Source organism: Cheilinus undulatus, linkage group 21, assembly GCF_018320785.1.
Source record: "Cheilinus undulatus linkage group 21, ASM1832078v1, whole genome shotgun sequence".
Classification (NCBI taxonomy): domain Eukaryota; kingdom Metazoa; phylum Chordata; class Actinopteri; order Labriformes; family Labridae; genus Cheilinus; species Cheilinus undulatus.
Window position 1 is genome coordinate 15,162,662 of NC_054885.1, and position 19,878 is coordinate 15,182,539.

The 19,878-nt window shown below is 37.9% G+C and overlaps 2 protein-coding genes across 5 annotated transcripts; one reads left to right on the forward strand and one right to left on the reverse strand.

The window, feature by feature from the left end:
* Positions 1 to 20: 20 nt before the first annotated feature.
* On the forward strand, positions 21 to 14,429 carry strada (STE20 related adaptor alpha). 4 transcript variants are annotated; one of them, XM_041778461.1, is made up of 13 exons: positions 27 to 147; positions 1,920 to 2,023; positions 2,378 to 2,435; positions 6,490 to 6,518; positions 9,155 to 9,257; positions 10,572 to 10,693; positions 10,922 to 11,030; positions 11,156 to 11,279; positions 12,242 to 12,413; positions 12,613 to 12,717; positions 12,835 to 13,085; positions 13,169 to 13,211; positions 13,560 to 14,429. In XM_041778461.1, exons 2-13 carry the CDS (start codon positions 2,012 to 2,014, stop codon positions 13,713 to 13,715), a joined length of 1,284 nt encoding a protein of 427 aa, XP_041634395.1. In that variant the 5' UTR covers positions 27 to 147; positions 1,920 to 2,011; the 3' UTR covers positions 13,716 to 14,429. The 4 variants fall into 4 exon arrangements, with proteins under 4 accessions (XP_041634397.1, XP_041634398.1, XP_041634395.1 ...); XM_041778463.1 differs by lacking the exon at positions 6,490 to 6,518 and having other exon boundaries at positions 21 to 147; XM_041778464.1 differs by lacking the exon at positions 2,378 to 2,435 and having other exon boundaries at positions 21 to 147.
* A 132-nt stretch (positions 14,430 to 14,561) lies between these two features.
* rnf113a (ring finger protein 113A) lies at positions 14,562 to 19,760 on the reverse strand. The gene is made up of 10 exons (XM_041778466.1): positions 19,627 to 19,760; positions 18,355 to 18,434; positions 18,164 to 18,262; positions 17,762 to 17,869; positions 17,518 to 17,627; positions 17,065 to 17,171; positions 16,886 to 16,975; positions 16,708 to 16,801; positions 14,956 to 15,062; positions 14,562 to 14,702 (listed from the first exon to the last, which is right to left on the reverse strand). The coding sequence occupies exons 1-10, from the start codon at positions 19,730 to 19,732 to the stop codon at positions 14,635 to 14,637; spliced, it is 969 nt and encodes a 322-aa protein (XP_041634400.1). The 5' UTR covers positions 19,733 to 19,760; the 3' UTR covers positions 14,562 to 14,634.
* Between the last annotated feature and the right edge of the window lie 118 nt (positions 19,761 to 19,878).

The following is a 19,878-nucleotide window of genomic DNA, read 5'->3' on the forward strand; positions in this document are numbered from 1 at the left end:
TCTCGATACGTCGTTTTTGCGCGACACAACGTTCAGACAGGAAAGCGCATCGAAGAGCTGCCAAAAACATCCGCAGGAGAGGATGGCTAGCTAAAGAAGTTTCCCTTCAATTTAAGAAGCGGCACTGTTGCTCCAAATATTCGAAAGGTAAGTCATTTAAACAGTATAATAATTTAGTTTCATGTTTTTCTTGTCGATGGAATTAGTCAAAGTAGCTACTTAGCTAACGGTAATATATCATTGCTAGCCTTACATCATAGCAACACAAGTGAACCATAAGCAAGCCTGCTTGGTACGATTCTGATACAACTAAGTGGTTTCTTGGTTAATACACTTACCTCGTCTGCAATCCACGTCAGTCAGTATCTGCATTTATGCAGTATCATCATCTAATTCAGTGTGAATGTTGGAGCGAGAAAGATTCGAGGAAACAAACAGATTGAATGATCTTTCCAATCTGAAATATGAAGTGTTAAGCAGTTAACTGATGTCAGAGTATGTTACTTTTCCCTCTACCTCGACTTTGATCAAAATAGCTGATGATATATGTTAAATGCTGCTGGTTAAACCTGACATTCAGCCTGCATTCTGGTACTGAGACAGACTCCCTTACATATGTATAAAAGAATATAAAACAGTGACTTCAAAATGAACATTAAGAATGAAGCAAGTTAGACGTATAAGATAGCAGGTTGTTCTTACTCATGTGAATCTGTTATTTGGGTTTTTGTAGGCCTCAGAGTTTTACTGTTGAGACTGAAAACATATTGACTGTACTGCAGCTAAGACTAAAGTCTGGTACTACAGTGCTGTGAAAAAATAGTGCCTCCTTCCTGATTTTTTTATTTGTCTTGGAAAATAATCTAACTACGATTTTTTTTCCTTCCAACATTGCAAATGCGATTTTATATGCGATTTTTAAAAGTTCTTCATCCTATGTATTTTTATAAGCAATAAATCATTCTTTATTATGACCAACATACTATTGGATTAAAATATGGTTGAATACATTTTAAAAATATAGAATTATGAGTATTTTTAATCATATTGCAAATTTGATATGAATTGTTGTATTGAAAGGAGTGATCATTTTTGTCATTCTCATTTTAATTACGAAACATACAAAATAAGTAGGATTTTTGTAAACTATTCTAAAAAAGGACAATGAAAATTGCATGATGTGTATGGTTTGACATCTCTGCTGCAAAAAAGTTTTAAACTGGTTTTGTGACATGCATTTCAGGTTAAACAAGTATTGCACCTTCTGCAATTTGAAAATTGCAGCAGGAAATATTGCAATTTAATTTAAGTTTTGCTTAATTACCCAGCCCTAGTCTGGACATAAATCTGATTGAGATGCTTCATGCTTGAAGCCCTCCAATATGGCTGAATTTTAAAACATCTGCAAAAAAAAAAAAATGAAAAAAATTCCTCTACAGCAATGTTAAAGACTCATTGCCAGTTGTTGCAAATGCTTGTTTGCAGTTGGTGCCACTTGGCTGGCACAACCAGTTATCACATTTAGGAGGTAGTCACTTTTTCACATAGGGCCAGGTAGGTATGGATGTCTTAGCTTTTTTCCCCATCAATGAAATAACCCTTTTAAAATGGCATTTTGTATTTTCTAAGGTTATCTTTATCTGCTATTAAAAAAATTGATTATCTGAAAAATATAAGTGTGACAAATGTGCGAAATAAATAAATGAATAAACAAAAAACAGAAATCAGGAAGGGGCCAAATAATTTTTTCACAGCGCTGCACCGTATTTACATGCATGGTTGTATTATTTTTATGAGGTAAAATCTCTTGACATTCAAGCTACCTGAATGAAACATAGCCTATATTAAAACTCAAATAATAAAGGAATGAATAAAATATCTAGATTAAGTGACTGTATGTGACTTACGTCTCCTTGCAGGAAACAAGGACTTCAGCGTTGTTTCACTCTCACGACGCACATTCCTTGGGTGTGTTTTCAGCATTTCATATGTAACACACCCAAAAGGATCCATGTCTTTTCTTGTAAGTGTTTGGCAAGTTACTACCTTCCTCTTAATATGATTTAGGTTTACTTTGGTCCAGAAGAAACCTTGATTCCTGTACTAAAAACTGCAGAATCACATAATTGAAACCTTCATTGCAAGCATTTAAACACTGTTGTTGCTTTTACTTAAAATGTGCAGTTATGTTGTTAAAGACAAATGCTCTCTCTTCTCAAACAATAATTAGTACTGACAAGAAAAGCTGCATGACACTGTGCTTTCTTAACCATATTATTTAACTGCTTCAAATATATTCCTGTGGAACTTTTTCTTATTTTTGCTTGCACTCTCTCTCTTTTCTCCTTGTCTGTCATTAACCCTCTGTGTCTGTCAGCGTTGGGTAACTGAGAAATTAAGTGTGGAGAGCCTACGGGATTTGGAGTTGTTTGGAGGTGAGATACAAGGCATTTGAGATTCAACATTCTTAAATACACTGCTTACACATTTGGCCCTTCATCAGCACAGACAACGAAAGAAACCAAAAAAGCATCCTCTACATGTTGAATCTCTGCTCTGAGTGAGTAGTTGCTTTGCTCGGCTTCTCTGATAACATCTTAAAATTCAAATTGGGAAGATTTCTATTCAATCAGACATTTATTTCCCGTCTTAATTATTAATAATTACTGCTTCCTTTACCCGGTGACTTGCAATAATAATAATTTATCTGAGGATGGGCCCAACACAATCACTGTTGAATTTATGTCCCATTTTGTCTTGTCACATAAAAATTTAAGCCATTTAATTTGCTGCTTGAGGATTTGTGTTTCTTACGTGTAAAAAGGTTGCACACTCTATTTTGCCCATGAAGTATTAATTTGCCTTTGTACCTGAATTTGACTCCATTCTTGTCAATATCATTAATTATGTGTCTATAGCCTCATTGTTTATTGACTAGGCATCTCATTTCTACGTTAAACACAGTGTAGAGTAAAACTCATTGCGGTGCAGAATTTCAAAAAAATAGTTTTGGAATAACAATTGCTTGTTTATAGTCTTTACTATTTGAGCCAAATATTTACCTAAAAATATCTTAAAGCACTGAAATATTAAAATGAAACATTTAGATATTAGATTTGTGTGTATATATTAGCTTGTCATAGTAAAAAACCTTTGTGAATTCATTTGTAAAAGTGGTTGAACTTTGTATTTGGTTCTAGTGTAACCTCAGTTCTTTGTTTTTTAGCAGATTTTTAAACTTTATTTCAATTTGATTAAAAATCAAATACTATCAGTATCTTTTTATGATATGGCAGCTGCAGAAAACAAACAAACAAAAAAACAAAAACAAATACTGGTCACCCAATATTAAAGACCCTGTAAAATGAAAATAAATCTGTATTTAGGTTTGCTGTATGACAGGTCACTGTGTTGTGAATCCCTAGTTCAAATTTCAGTCAAATAAAACATCTCTAAGTTTTCAAATGTTTACAGAAACCTTATTCAAACATATCTAGTGTGTTAAGACACAAATTTGGATTTCACTTTACAGGGTCTTTATTAAGTGATTTCTTGAGATCTATATGCTGATCGCTCTCTTTCACTCACAGCGGCTTTTGGTGGAAAAAAAATGACCGAATATGTGAAGTTTTTGAAAGCTTACATACTTTTTGTTGTAATTGATAGTAAAGCTTCAGTGATTTTTTTGTTTTAAAACCTGGTTTGAAAGGATCCAGGTATTGAAATCCTTAACAACATTACTACACTCCATACAAACCTGTCCACAGAGATCATGACTCTGCTGACTGGCAGATTTTGTTCATGTTGTCATTGTTTGATGGGTATAAAGTTTAGCTCAACACATTTTTAGAAAAACCATTCTGAAACCGTGGATATCATAACTGTTAGACTGGGATTAGGGGTTGACTGATACTGATTTTAGACCAGCGTCCATTAATTGGCACTGATACGTGTCAGTGCTACTCAGGCTTCAGTATTGCTTGGCTATCCCATATGTGACATAAAGCCAATAAGATAGAAGTGTGGGTGAGAAATATAATGAGACTGTGACGACCGAAAACAGAGCTAAAGAACATGGCAAAATCACCAAAGTTAATTTAACTCTCATAGTGTTACATTTAATTCTCTTAAACACTCAGTGATATTTTTAAACATATTAAAGTGTACTGTTGACACATCACACCATTTTAATTTGGGTGTAAATTTGAGGTATTTATAACTTTAACTGTTGACACAGAGCAATGCACATACTTATTAAAAATTGTCACCTCACATTGAAAACCTGTGGCAAAGTCAGACAAAGGTGGGGCAAAGATACAGGACTTCAGGTTAGGCGTGCGGAGTTGAAAGTCAGTACTCCACCCTTTAATATAGACCAATGGTTTTGAGGTGATTAAGTGGCGTAGATGAGGTGTTTAATTAGCAAAGATGTATGAGCTAATGCCAGCATAAGGCTGCATAAATCCTGGGGTCAGTGTCTAAGCCAGGGGAATTTTTTTGAAAAAGTAAAATGAATTTCAGGCACTGAAGGTAACTGAGACATTAGGTACCAAAAACACTAAAACAGTCTGTGCAAGAGCAGGTTTTTGGTACCAACAATGGTCAAAAGTGAGTACCAAGAAAGGCTGAGTGTGAAGAATGATCTGCAGTTATGCAATCCTGCATCACCTACATATAAGCAAACCCATAGTTCCCACTAAATTATGCTTGGAGCATAATAATCAGGTAGTATTAGCATAAAGTTCATTACTGAAACCAAATAACTGTTTGCCTGGGAAAGATGGATGTTTAAAAACACATGCAGATCAAAATAACCAAAAATATAAAAATGTTAAAATAAAAATGCTTAAATATGAGAAAAATATGTTAGAAAATATATTGTATGGAGGTGGGGGTCCATGGACTAAAATATATTCTCTTGGGGGAGGCTCACTCTCCCACACTTTGAAAACCCTGATGTAGACCATCAGGCACCCAGTGTAGTGAATGAGTTCACTCATGGCACAGATGTGTTTAACATAAAAAAACAATAATATTCCACTAAAAACATGAGCAAAAGAATCCAGGCAGTGATCACTGTTCAACAGGAAACATCTTGTCACATAAAATATATTGAAATACATCTAAAACACAACCTAAACACTCTGCCCAAAGGCATGATGGGAAAACCCAGCCCCCCCCGATTTGAAATGGCAGTGAATTATGCTTAGATTATTGACTTTACAGAGTTGAATTAACACTGAAATGGATTAACACTGTCAAAGACTCCAACACTTACGAACATTTTACTCATAATGGAGTTAAAATTACATTTTGGGAGTTAAAATCAACTCTGAAATGTTTAACCCTGAAATTTCTATGTGCTCTACTTTTTAATTAATTTCACTGTGATCTGTGAAATAAAACACCAATACCAATGTTTAGCCAAGTGCCCGATAACACTTCCCGCTCTAGGCCAGGCCAATAATCTGTTTTTTAATTGTCACTTTTTTTGATTCCGGTGAAATCAAACAAAGTATTTAGCTGTTTCAATACCACAGCAATAAAATAAAAATCCATAGGATCTTGACATTTGGATTTTGTTTTGCTTTTGATTAAAAAAGATTAAGATCTTAACTTTTTCTAAGATTTGGTATCTTCTGATATTATCATTATTGAAATAATAGAGAATGTCTTTCAAATGGTTTTGTAAAGCTTTGAGGTCTCTGAAATTTTGGCAATCTTACCCTGCTGTAGTTTTCTTTAACTGTGTCATACATTTGTGGGAGCCAAAGAAATGATAATTGATTAAGACCAGTCTATGTAGGTTCTGATGAATGTTTTGATGTTTTATCATTGATTTTTTGTAATGTACAAACATTTAAATTTCTTTCTTGGGATTTTTGTACTGACCAGATGGCTACATCTTTTTATTCCTTACTGCAAATGATGGGGTTAATTTTAGGACCCTTCCTGGCCTGATAGTACTTTCAAGATTTTTAAAGGCTGGAAACATCATGTTTGTAGCTGTGTATGAGTGGTTTATTTATTGTTAAAAGCTACTTGTTTCCTAACAAAAATAACGGGTTTAATTTTGGCTTTTTTCTTTGAAGCTTTAATCTTTCAGGGAGATGATTTTGGGTGGGTCATCCTTTTTTTTCCTTTCTTTGCAAGCTTTGCCTCATTTTCATTTTCCTGCTGGCAGAACATTGCTGAATGTTGCATGCTGGTACAAATTTATCATTTATATTTTGGCTGTTCATTCTCATTGTCTTATGTAGTATCTTCAAAAACCTGCAGGGTATAGCTACATTATCTTTGATTTGCTTTGGTAAGACCATGTTTAATTAGTTTAATCAAATTACCATCAGTTATCATGACAACACCTGCTGCAGCCCCACCCTCTACCAGATGCTTCACCTCCCAGTTGAAGAGCTGCTCTAAACACAGATCCTTCTCCTGTTTGTGTGTACATGTCTTTGTGTCATTGATGTGGTTTTTCTACCCCAGAGCAAGCTCAGGGACTCTCTCACAGGAAAGTAAGTGTGGTACTTCTGTCACTGCATTATCATTCCTCACATGTGCCTTTTGTATATGTGCGTGCATGCATGAGTATGTGCGCACAGATTTATGCATAGAGTAACCCACAACCCCCTCCCCACCAAGGCTTCTGCACATTCATGTTTGCATGACTTTGTAGTTCACAAAACACGCTGTACATGCTCGTAGCTCAGATGGGTGTCTCACCCCTCTCATCTGGGCTTCTGTTGGGAAGAAACGGGGGGAAGGTAGCGTGTATAGAGAAGCCATTTATTTTTATCTTGAAATATTCTTGTTTGAGTCATCAGTGTGCTGTTAACATGCTGTGCTCCAGATTGTGGTGTCTTTGAGTCACCTCACTAAGAGTCTAATTTTTGTGTTGTGAGTGTTTGACACTTCCTGTCTTTGCTGACGGCCAGTTGTTGACTTGATGATGATCTGATAGTGTCACAATTGTTGTTCCACTTTAATGTCAGATGCGGTGTGTCCCTGCAGGAGTTCCACCTGTTCAGCTTATTAAGCAAAGCATGGCTACCCCTCTGAGTCTGATCACAATGGTAGTTTGTGCTCTCTGGTTAGATTACAGATGCTAGCTTAAAGTCCCTGTAAAGTGATAAAAAGAATCTGTATTTTAGGTTTGTTTTATGACAGGCAACTGTGTTATGAATCCCTAGTTCAAATATTAGTCAACTAAATCTCCAAGTTTATAAAATTAAGCTTCAAAATCGTAAAAATTTAGGCAGTGATATCTGCTCTAGGATGATGTGGGCGTGTCAGTTGAATGAGCTGAAGCCACACCCACTCTCAAGACATACAATCCTCTCAAATTAAAAAAAGTGCTACAACTGGACTGGAGGAATATCTGTCTGCTATGATGCTATATTACAACGCTCTTTATTAAGCCACCAGAGATCGCATTTTAAGGCTTAAGTACATTATGTCTCTTTCCGTTTATGAGATGTCTTTGTTAAATTGCTGCTGATAACACCACATTTCCTCATGTGGCTCTTCAAAATAAAAGTCTTCAATCATGATTAGCATTGAAGGCTTTTATTGTGATAGACTTGGCAGGAATAGGACGTGCCCATCATTGGATACTTTTCTAAACTTTAGCATTGCTATGCTAACAGACACAAGGGACTGAACTGTGGCTGCTTCCTTTAATCATGCAGGACTTAAGACAAGTGAAATATGGATTAAAGCACACCTACATCAGGTAAGATGTTTGTTCCTGCTGCATCTGGTTTAAGTGAAAAATAGATGAGCACTCCAGCAATTAGCCTGACCCCTTACTTATAGCTGCCTGGCTCTGTGCCAGAGCAGAGAGACAGATGTTGGGGATTAAGTTTATCGTTTCCTGGCAAAAATCTCTCTGTTACGATACTTCTAATTGCCCATAGGCCACGGTGGCTGATAGATTTGGAAAATCTACCTCACATTGAACAAAAACACAACGTGTAGCTGGCTCGTAACTTAAAACTGCTTGGTGATTTTATTTCGTTGTAGCATTAGGGGGCGGGTGGATTCCCTGCTCAAATTAAACCAAGCCAGGAAAGAGGTGGACAACCCTTTAACAGTCTTAATCCAAAATCTAGTCACACATAGATCTCAGTGTTTTCACATGTTTGCAGCAACCTTATTCCAGCATATCTAGTGTGTTAAGACACAAAGTTTGGACTTCACTTTACAGGGACCTTAACATGTGGCTGCTAAAGCATGTATGAGGCGAGTTTTTAACGCCCACTTACGGTTCAATATCAAATCCAGAGAAATCACCACATCTGGAACAACTGTTAAGGATATTTTCCAGCTGAAGTGTGCCCTTTATGTCAAAGTTACCTCTCATAGGATAAGATTATGTTTAACAAAGTGCATTATATTAATAATGAATGTGCGTTTTCAGTCGCCACAGAAACAAAACAGCTCGCGCTCATTTGCCTCAACAGCTTGCCTCTGCAGTCTTTCCATTTCCATCATTTAGGAGGGGATACATTGATGGAATTCAGAAGTCCTCACTGCTAAGCAGCACATTAGCTTTCCTCTACATATTACAAAAAGTCCTTTTTATATTTCTTTGATGGTCAGTTTTGAAGATATTTTCCTAAATTTAAAAGTTCTTCTGTCACACTGATGATGACTCAGGTCAGTGAAATGTGCATTTTTTTATTAAGTGAGACAAGGTAGAAGAAAAATATTTTATGCTTTTTATTTATTCATTGATTTAATGTTTATTTGCATTGGAAATTATAAAGCAAGTAAACTATTGCCCCAATTCATCACTTATAGCCTGAGATAATAAGCAATTCCTATAATGTATCATTAAGCTGTAGCACAGAAACTGACAAACCAATACTAGCTCCAGAATATTAAAGAATATCATCTTATGCCTAAGGGGCCAGTTTGTGTTACTAATATCTTTCAATTGAGGTTTTTATTTGTTTGTAGTTCTGAGAATCTGCTAACACACCCTGATAACACAGTTTACCCTGTCTATAGGGGATTCTTTAACACTTGTTTCACATACGACCAACCCTCCAGTAGTCACTCACAGGGTCTTTAACAGAGTCCTACTCTTTTGTAAAGTGCCACTGAACATTTTCATTTACTCTTCTTCCCTCTTTCTCTCTACCTCCAGACCCATGAGGACAGTCAGGAGAGTCTGACCTCCCTCCCGCGCCGGGACACCATGGGCAGCTTCCTCCCTGACAGCAGCTCGTATGAGGTCCTGACTGTTATCGGTATGTGAAGGCAAAGACCATGCTGAAAAAAATTTAAGAACACAAAACAGTATTACGTGCTTTCTTCACCAGTTTAAAGGCTTAATATGTGACAATCTGAATATCAATATAGCAATCATCATATATAACCTGTGTATATGCTGTAAGCCGTAAAGTAATAGCTTCCCTATATTTATTTCCAACATTTGAAAGGGATTGCATAAAAACAAACAAGAAATGGAAAAAGAGAGTAACCTCCATCTGCAAACATTTAAGCATCTCATATTTTTAGAATGAAGTCAGACTCCCTCTGGGTTTGTTTTGCCACTGCATGGAGAAAAAGTGACAGCCTAGTCCCTAGGTTCTCAACTGCTAGGTCTGGACCCAAAAGTGGGACGCAAAGCCATTTTCAGTGAGCTGCAGGTTTGCCTAGAAAGAAAACATGCTGCAAAAGTCTTAATTTTTTTATTCTATTTTGAGGAAGATGCCAGCATCTTTTTGTTCTGTTTTATATTTTGTTCCATCTGAACTCCAAAATGCCACATTTTTGTTAAAAACATTGATTTGATTGAAAACTTTCAGATGTGATTTGTCATTAAGGAGTCGGTGGTGGGTCCTGATGCCAAACAAGTCGTGAACACAGGCCTAGCCCACTCAGTGCCGTTGTTCGGGGGCATAATAAGGGAGCTTTGTTATCAGATTACAGCTTCAGGAGAAAAGTGAATGTAAAGATTTCCTATGACCAAAAAAAAAAGAGCGATACCAACATACAGATGCATATAGTCTGAAATTGTATGCTGCACTTCTTCTCCTAAATACTTGCTGGCAAAAAAAATTACAGGATGGTTTGGTGAAATGTGGAGGCAGGAGGGGAGCTGAGGGATGAAGGGGGTGTGTCCAAAGAAAACATTGGTTTTGGTCTGAAAATGTGCTCTGAAAGTTACACATTAAGTCTTTGATATTCAAACTTGGACTTAAAGTCTTTTAACACAGCTCAGGTTTTTTAACTGAATGGTATCCATTTCTGTGTTCTCACTTTGTCTTGTAATAATTTAACATTAGCTTACCATCACTAGGCTGTTAGTCGAATTCTTTTTAACCTTGGAAGGGCCAAGGTGGTTTTTGACATTGATCTTGTACTCCAACCTAAGGCCCAGTTGGCATTTTTACCTTTGACCTCAAGATCCAATCAGTTCTTCCTTTAGTCAGGGTGGACTTGAAATTAAAATGCCTCTAGTCCTTGCCATCCCAGGTGCAAAGGCATAAGAACAAAGGACTTGAGGAGGATGCATGATTATAAACCATTAATTTCAATGACCTCTGCTTGTGTTTTAGGACGGGGTCTGGACGACTTGATGACAGTGAACCTGGCCCAGTACAGACCCACAGGGGAGCATGTGGCCATCAGACGGATTGACTTGGAGTCATGCACTAACGACATGGTGGCTTACCTGCAGGTCTGTATCAGCTCTTGATCTCATCACATCTAAACTCAGCTCCTCGGTGGACGAAGCTTCTCTTTGTTTGATCTCACTGCTTCATAGTCAACGCCGGCTGTTGTCTCTGTGATCTGATTAAAGTCCTGGTTTTTACTGCTCACCTTTAAGTCTTACTCAGGTCAGAATCATCCTTAAACTGTGTCTGCTTTGACATGATAGTTATATGTTACGTTTATCTCTCTACAGGGTGAATTACATGTGTCAAAGCTCTTTCACCACTCCAGTATTCTACCTTACAAGAGCGTCTTCATAGCTGAAAATGAGCTGTGGGTCATCACCCCCTTCATGGCTTACGGTAACGTATAAAAAATGTTTTGATTGATTATCTCTACTTATACCATGCTTATTTTTTAGATTTGCCTGTATTTACAAATAAATGTTAGTTATCATTGCTGTTTATGATGATGTTTGGTCTGTCAGGGTCGGCCAGAGATCTGATCTGCACACACTTCACTGATGGTATGCCTGAGCTGACGATTGCATACATTTTACTCGGTATGCTCAAAGCTCTGGAATACATCCACCATATGGGATATGTGCATCGGTAATATACACTCTCTACATTTGGTTTGTTTTTCAAGGAAAAAACATGTCATGCTAGTTTTTGTGCTGCTTTCTGAGCCTTCCCAGTAGATCAGATATTAAGATGGACAGAGCAATAGTTGTCTGGGAGTGAAGCCAAAATATTTAGCGTTCCCCTTGCAGACTGCTGAGTAGGTTATACACCCTGCCTGTCTCATTTTGTCATGAGAAGAGGGGTCAAACTTAAGTTAAAATATACATCATACTTTTTTCCAACCCTAAATTCTTTATTGATAGCTATCATGCTAATATGCATTCAAGTCCTCATTTTTTTTTTTAAAGATTTTTTTTTTGGCTTTTTTGTGCCTTTATTAGAGAGAGGACAGTGGATAGAGTCAGAAACAGAGAAGAGAGCGAGGAGAGACATGCAGGCAATGGTGCCACGGGCTGGATTCGAACCCAGGTCGCCTGCGTATATGGTGCGCACCTTAACCACTTGACTACCTGTGCACCCCTCAGGTCCCCATTTTTTTTGAAAAGTTTTCTTTAATTAGTAATAAGATGCAAAAAAGAGCAGATGTAAAATTGTGATTAGCTTTTTACAAATGCAGCTTATTGTAGCGTTCTCAGGGCAATAGGCAGAGTAATGAAATAAAGACAAGAGAAAAATAACAAAAACTAAAAGTACAATTGTTGCAGTTTACATTAAATAAGTGAAAGACCTGTGAGGGTTTAACAGTTGGTTAAATGTGTGGTGTAGTTAGCATAATGGGCATAGAAACAATTAGGCAGTTTTATGCTAAGTGCATTTTGGCTTCACTTCTGTACAAATATAGAAGAGATGTACTGTCCATATTAATATTCAGCCAATGGCCTTTCTTTTTTATTTAGTTTAATAAATTGCCAATAAAAATAAATAATTTTGATAATTCTTCCAAATCTGATGTGACACTGGATGATCTTACTGACTCTGATGATGTGTAGGAGTGTGAAGGCCAGCCATGTGCTGATCTCAGCTGATGGACAGGTCTGCATGTCAGGTCTACGGAGCATCTTCAGTCTGATTCGGCATGGCCAGAGGGCCAGAGTTGTCCATGACTTCCCCCAGTACAGCGTCAAGGTGTTGCCTTGGCTGAGTCCTGAGGTGTTGCAACAGGTACAGTACTGCATTCCTCCAAAATAAAGCATTATGTGATACTGTTATGATCTCTGCCCCTGGTTTTCGAAGTGTCTGCAGCCAATGATTGATGGCATTAAGTATGCTGCACTTAGTATAAAAATGAAAGAAATTGTTAAAGAGGCTGTGATCAAATTGATGGTGAGTTTAATATATGAATTTTTTGTTTTTTCCCCAGAACCTGCAGGGTTATGACTTTCGATCAGACATCTATAGCCTCGGCATCACTGCCTGTGAACTGGCCAATGGACATGTGCCCTTCAAAGACATGCCAGCTACACAGGTCACACATCTCGCTTACATCCAGATATTAAGTTACAAATAAACTACAGTGCATCAGAAGAATGCAGAGTACAAAACTCTCCTTTCGTGCACCGTCTAAACTAATTTTCCTTCACAGATGCTGCTTGAGAAGCTAAACGGGACAGTGCCGTGTTTGCTGGACACCACCACCATCCCACCAGAGGAGCTGTCACTGAAACCGTCTCGCTCTGGGGCTGATTCTGGGATCTGCGAGGGCCCAGGAGCTGGAGGTGTTCGTCAGTCCAACGGAGAACCCTCCTCCTCATCAGGACACCCCTACAACCGCACGTTCTCCCCACACTTCCATGCCTTTGTTGAGCTGTGTCTACAGCGAGACCCGGAAAAAAGGTTGGCCTTTTGCTTCCTGCTAGCCAATTTGTTGTTTGGAAATTTTACATCCAGAAATCACTAATTGTTTTGTTTTTTTCCAGACCTTCAGCGAGCACCCTCATAGGCCACCCTTTCTTTAAACAGGTATGCAAAGCATATTCTGGCACTATCACCCATAAAAATGACTGTAAAAATGCAAAGCTCCTATGAGAAACTTGAGGGCAGTTTAAAATGTTTAATCTGCTGAGTCTGAGTGGAAGAATTCATTGAAAAAATACTATTCAGGGGCGCAGATGGCCTCGTGGTTTAAGACGCACCCTATGTACATGGGCGGCCCAGGTTTGAATCCAGCCCGTGGCACTTTCCCGCATGTTTCTCCCCACTCTCTCATCTCTGTTTCCAACTCTATCCACTTCCTCCTGTAAAAATATATGCACAAAAAAAGCCCAAAAATAAAACTATTTAAAGTTTTTCAAATGTTTTCTCTCTCAGATTAAACGCCGGCCCTCGGAGGCTTTGCCTGAGCTGTTACGGCCCGTCTCCCCGATCACAAGCTACGAGATCTCCCAGCCACAGGACTCTCCCTCTGGACTGGCCAGCCTGGAGTCAGGGCTCAGCCACCTGGACGTGGATGACTGGGACTTCTGACAGTGGAGGACTCTGTGGGGGGACTATCAGAGCATACAGGAGATCTTTTTTGTAAAAGCCCACTTGTAAATAATTCAGATGTGAAACTAAAAGGAGTTGCTGTTCTCAGACAGAGGTTGAAAGCCAGCAGCCGTCTTGCCTCGTTTTGATGTCTCTCACATGCTTTTGTTCTTAGATATGCACAGACTCTTGCACTGCACTGATGGCCTCTCTCTTCACAAACACACATGAGTGTTTACAGATTGTACCCACACTTTATAAACCCCCCTGGAGCCAAAAACACAACAGGACTCCTCTACACCTCATGCTGGGTCTAAGGTTTCAGAGGACGGTCTGTGGATGTCGATGAACTTGAAGTTCCCCGTGGAAATCATCAGTGGGAAGCTGCTACTTAATATTCAGAGGGGGCGCTCTACCTCCTGTTTGAACATGGCTGCTTAATGTGGCCCATCTGCTCCGTGAGACCACCATGAGGGTGCACACCGGTCCTCACAGCTTTCTCAGTTTGACCCTTCGTGCACCAGATGGAAGCTTCTGACTTTTCCCTGACTGAATGGCATGTAAATGCATTTCTTAGCTCTCTGCCTGTGTTCAGCATCACCTTTGTTACACAGAGGTTCAACACAACACCTATTTAGTTAACCTCCAAGCATAGAAGTGTATTTCCTTCAACTTGTTCTGAGCGTGATGTTACTAAACGTGAATGTTACATTGGTGCTTGTTTTGTCTGCTTGTATGAAAGTGAGGGCAGAGCAAAGTGTTGCAAATGTCAAACTTGACTTTTAACAATAAACATTGTTCACATTAATGTTTAACTTGATGGAGCCACTCGATGCTACATTTAACTATGTAGAAAAAGTTACTTTATTCAGAATAGACAGACAAACACATAAGGGAAGAGGCTGAAGAGGTTCAGATGTTAATCTTCCTCCTCTGACGGTGGCTGGTCTGTTGCGGCCTGATGTTTCTCCAACTTGGCCATCAGTTCTGGATATGGGGCAAAGTAAAAGAAACATTAATTTAGTTGAATATAAACAGAACCTTCTTCTTTTGTCTTTTCTGTCCATTATCACCATCTTACTTCATATAAAGATGGTGATTAAGTCTGCTTTACTGAAATAAAAAATATCAGTCAAATCTTCTGTTCCATAATGGAAAACACAAATTATACATGTCAGCTTTAATTTAAAGTAGCTTACTCTCGTTTCTCAAATCAATGTCCTCGACAGAACCTGCTCACCTTTAGCCGGGTTGAAGACACCATTGGTTTGAGTGTTGCACACGTAGCAACGCTTTGACCTGCGGTAATGCTGAAGAGCGCAGCTCTCACAAAAGTAGTGCCTACATCTGAGAAATACAGGACTGGTTAGCACAATAAAGATTATTACTACAATTAAGTACCCAGCCTTTCCCAAACTTCAGTTCACTGCCACCAAATTTAAGACCTGAAAATCCTCCATCAACCATAACAGAAAACTCAAATATTTACTTTTTTATCATATATTTGTTTCTTAAACAGGGAAGTTAAATGCAAACAATCTCCTTTAAGATACATTAACATCACTTGGAAAGTGTTTGTGGGGTCACAAAGTACAATTAATGAGCTACTGCTACTTATTTCGTTTTAATCCAGCATCTGCAAAGTCATTCAAACTTTATTTTCTAATATTTACCTCTGCAAACAAACTGTGGCCCTGCAAAATCTTCCCAAAGCAGATCAATGTCTCCAATGAGACTGATAAATTCTGAGAATCATGAAGCAACTGGCACAGTAGAATGTTTAATGGATTGTCACCAGTCAATCCAATACCAGTTAAACCTTGACATCAGTTGTACACATCAGACAAAGTAAATGATAAAAAGGTGACATGAGTTTAAACTTCTGGCTGTGTTTTGTTATTTCTGAGACTTAAAATAATAATATGTTAAAATATTATATGATCATCTGTGATCATGAAATCATTTCTGAGTTTTAGTCATCATCGTTAATGTATCTTGTGGCCCACCTACAGCACCTCCGGTGCCCCCCCAATGGTTCTCAGTAGGGATGCACAATGTCAGTTCGATATCAGTATCAGCAGATATTTCAGCCGATTTTTACCACAAATATTTGGCCTTAAAAAATCTGCCTATATTAGCTGTAAATATTGGTGGTTTAGAAAATATTTAGTGAAGTTTTAAGCAGAGCCAACAGATCTACATCAGCTAAAGTCTTTCTTTATTCATCATCATTCCTTACTTACACTTTAAAGTGACTGAAGTTAAAGGTCTGAACTACATTTAAATACGGGTATCAGCTGAAATTATTTTGTAAATATCGGATTTCAGCACAAGAACAATATTGTGCATCCCTTGTCCCTGGCCCTCCTTTTGGGAAGCACTGTTTTGGACTATTAAATGCAAAACTGGCATAAAACCATTAATCAGGACGGAGGCGTCAATGATCGTCTTCTGGACATGTCCAGTCAGTCAGCAGTTTTCTCCATGATTGTGGTTGTGTGTAATGAACCAGAGTGACAGGATAAAGGCTCAGGAACTCTTAGCAGCTGCTTTTAGTAAAAAAGCTTTTTTCAGAACCAAAAAAAAAAAAAAAAAAAAAAATCTGACTTTTTCACACTGTTATAATAATTTGAGATTCAGTTTCTTGTAAGCTCAAGCCGTAATCAAGTAAAAAAAAAAAAAAAAGTTTGAAATAAATTAAATTAATTAACGTACTCAGATCCAGCCCTGGGTTCCTAATATGAAACCACCCTTACAATAAAGAACCCTCTTCAATGCTCTTCAAACTCTTCTACTCATGTCACCCAGTCCCTCAATCAGTAATCCTACCAAAAACATTTTAATTCATTTGTCAGATCTAGCTTCTACCAGCTCATTGTCATTTAAATCATATCCATCTTGGGCTAAGTGTAGATAAATTTGATGTACATCAAAGTTTAGAATCTTTCAAGCGCTACAGTATACACCGTAAGTAATAACATCAGAGTCTTACTTTGTGATGATAGGATTCTTGAAGGACTCCCTGCAGATAAAGCACTTAAAGGGTAAATCCTCATCATCACTGCTCACCTCGTAGTTTTCATCATCTAAAAAAATAAAAATAAAATTAATACTGTGACAGAGAGCAGAAACAGGCCCAAAAACAGAACCAAATCTCCCTGCTCGCTCACCATTGGCTCCATATCTGCCCTCCTCCAGCTCCCTCTCGATCTGCCAGCCATGTTTGTAGTCAGATCTGTCGTGGAGGAACTTACAGCTGTCTGAATAGAAGGAGAGAACATGAAAGTGAGTGGTTAGGGTTTTTAGAAGTTTTAGCCATTTAAAATATGACAGCAGAACAGATATCCACCTCCAAAACCACAGAAACCAGTTTCCTTGTAGTCTTTGCAGATGTCTGGCTGGTAGTCCCACCTCACTGTGGCTCTCAGGTGCTCAGGAGCTCTGATTGGTCCTTTTCTGTTTGAAGGGTTGAAGGGAAATGTAGTGTAATGAAGTGTATCAACAATAATGCTTAGGGATGGGACAAGATCACAGTTTGGTAATATATAGCAGGATAAAAGAATTAGTAGACAGCGGGATCCTTTTGGGCAGCAGTAAAAAGCATGATATGATGTGAAACAGACACCATATTGCAGTAAATAACAAATCAGTCCTGCACTTGATCTTTTCTTCATATTTGGGTCATGTATTGCATATCGTATCAGTTCATGAATTACACTCTGACTACCTAATAATAGCGTTCGGTGGTGGACACATCCAAAAACATAGCCATCAAATTAGTATATTTTCACAAAATACTTGCCTGACCATGCCAGAGGAGGCATTGCCCATGGTGGTATCTTTGGGTTTAATAAATTTCTGGTAGTTGTTAATGCCACGGTAGATTTTATCGTCTTCTTTACCCGTCAGCTCCTGTTTGGAGACACAGAGTTTATACGGTTGTAAGGACAAAAGAGTGGGATACATTTTTAAAACCAGGTTGTCAAGTTTGGTGCAAAGCATTGTGATAAATGTCATTTGAAGGATAACATCCAGTAATCTTGTACCTCTTGGATTTTCTGACTTCTTTCAAAAATGGCCTGAGCATCTTTGTCTCTCTCTGTGTCCAGTTCGTATGTAGCAGTTGCACCCATGTCCTCAGGGCCCTCGGGTTTCTTTGGGGGGGCAGAAATGAGAGGAAAAACAAAGAATGAAAACGATTTCAAAAGAATTTCTGGCTCTGCAACAACAAAGAGTGTATTCACTAAAATTTTTTTTAAAGAGTAGTCACCGGAGAACCAATGTGAATGCAAATAAAAAACAAAATGGAATATTGAGTAGATAAATGGGCTAGTTAAGAGCATTGCATGGCTTTCTGCTACCGCAACAATAGATGCTTCAGTACCAACTGTTTCTTCATGGTTTCTGCTACTTTTCAAACTTTCAATCATAAAAAAGTCTCAACTCACTGCTGACCGAGTGGACTTGTAGGAAACTGTGATTTTCTGGTCTTCTTTGTCTTCTTCACTTTCACTTGAGGAAATGGTATCTCTCTCCACCTTCTTCGACTGAACAGGGATTAAACTGAAGTCAGGCTTATCTCATACGTAAATTAAAACAGATTTTATAAATTTGACATTGGTATTTTTTATACCGGTACCTTTTGAATCATGGGATTGACCCGAGTTTCCTTCTTTTCTCTCCTGACCACAGAGCTCTGGTCTTCATCACTGTTGCCATCTGAAAGTTTCACACATTTTCACATGGTGAGTTTCGACCTCCTGAGACCTCAGCTTTAGTTTGAAAAACATTTTTAGTTTCTCCCAATTATTTTGGATAGGGAGGACCTTATAAGTTTAAGAGCCCAGCCTTGTCCTTGAGAAGGAATGAGATTTTTTTTTTAAATTATGTCCATAATTCTCCTGAAGGCCCTGTTTTTGCAGAAAATATAGTACTAGATAGCCCACACAATTTCCCTAAATATTAAAGAAATTACCCAAAATTTCAGTGAAAATTTTTAATCATACTATTAAAAGTATCCCATAAAATAACCCAAAATGTCTTCAAATATCCTTATTATTCCACTTACAATTCAAGTAAAAATTCTGTGTAAATTAGGGAAAGTTTTCGAGGAAATTCCCCCAAATTTCAGATAATATTTCTGCTAAAATTTACATTTTGATGATGGACTACAAGTACCTAAGCAAGTTCCCCCTAAAATTTCTCATTAAATCAAAAAAATACATTCCTAAAAATTCCATGAAAATAAACAAAAATTCCCCAAACATTTAAAGAGATTCGCTGAAATTTTCTTTAAAATTCTTGAACATGTCAAAGTGATCTACTTAAAAAATCCCAAATTACCCAAATTTTTTCCTAATCTGACGAAAATACCAGAATGTTTCTAATAAAATGTCTAAGGAGATTAAAGTGGTTTCTGATTGGCCAGTGCATCTTCTATTTATTGGATTTAAGGAGCTAAAATGGATGTGGATTGAAAAAAATATGGTCATGTGATTTCATTTGAAAGTCATCAGAAATACAAATCTTTTATTCGTGTTTGGAGAACAGCACTGAACTAACATCAGAAGAGAGCAGAAAAAAAACAGACTTCCTATGCACATCCAATTTCCAAGGGGGCTTAAACGCAGCACAAATTACGGCTTTATAAATAATCTTCAGACCGTAAACTACTAAAATTACGGTAGTTTTTGTCTCTCCGTCGTTGGAAACGTGTTGTCTATAGGTAGGTAAATTTCAATTTCCTCATTCATTGCACAAATTAATTAAACGACCACATAAAAACACTTAAGTTAAGCAAATTGTTATTTGACATATCATGACTGTTTACTATGCAACATCGTTTCCACCAGTCACAGATATTCTACTGATCAAAACAGTGGATATGAGCTGAAATAGTAACCACTCCTACCTTTGTCGCTGTCGCTTGCCTTCCTCTTTCGTCCGGAAAACTTTTTAGTAGATTTTTTAAACAAAAAAGTGCATGGGCCCTTTTTCGTCTCCTCAGGTTCCGCCATCTTGCTTCTTTCAGTATAAAAAAAAGAATGCAGCTTTGACCACAGCGCCCCCAAGTGTCTCGGAGTCGTCAGAGTGAGCCCTGTTCGTTGCCCCCTGCTGGTCAAGAAGAGAATGACAACTGCCCATTTCCACTATCACAGAGGGA

Coding starts and splice junctions, on each gene's coding strand:
- strada (XM_041778461.1), top strand. Junction 6,519..9,154: donor AGGGACTCTCTCACAGGAAA/GTAAGTGTGGTA, acceptor CTCTACCTCCAG/ACCCATGAGGACAGTCAGGA. Junction 10,694..10,921: donor ACATGGTGGCTTACCTGCAG/GTCTGTATCAGC, acceptor ATCTCTCTACAG/GGTGAATTACATGTGTCAAA.
- rnf113a (XM_041778466.1), bottom strand. CDS start 19,732: ATGGCGGAACCTGAGGAGACGAAAAAGGGCCCATGCACTTTTTTGTTT. Junction 16,976..17,064: donor TGGTTTCTGTGGTTTTGGAG/GTGGATATCTGT, acceptor CCTTCTATTCAG/ACAGCTGTAAGTTCCTCCAC. Junction 15,063..16,707: donor AAGAATCCTATCATCACAAA/GTAAGACTCTGA, acceptor TGTATTTCTCAG/ATGTAGGCACTACTTTTGTG.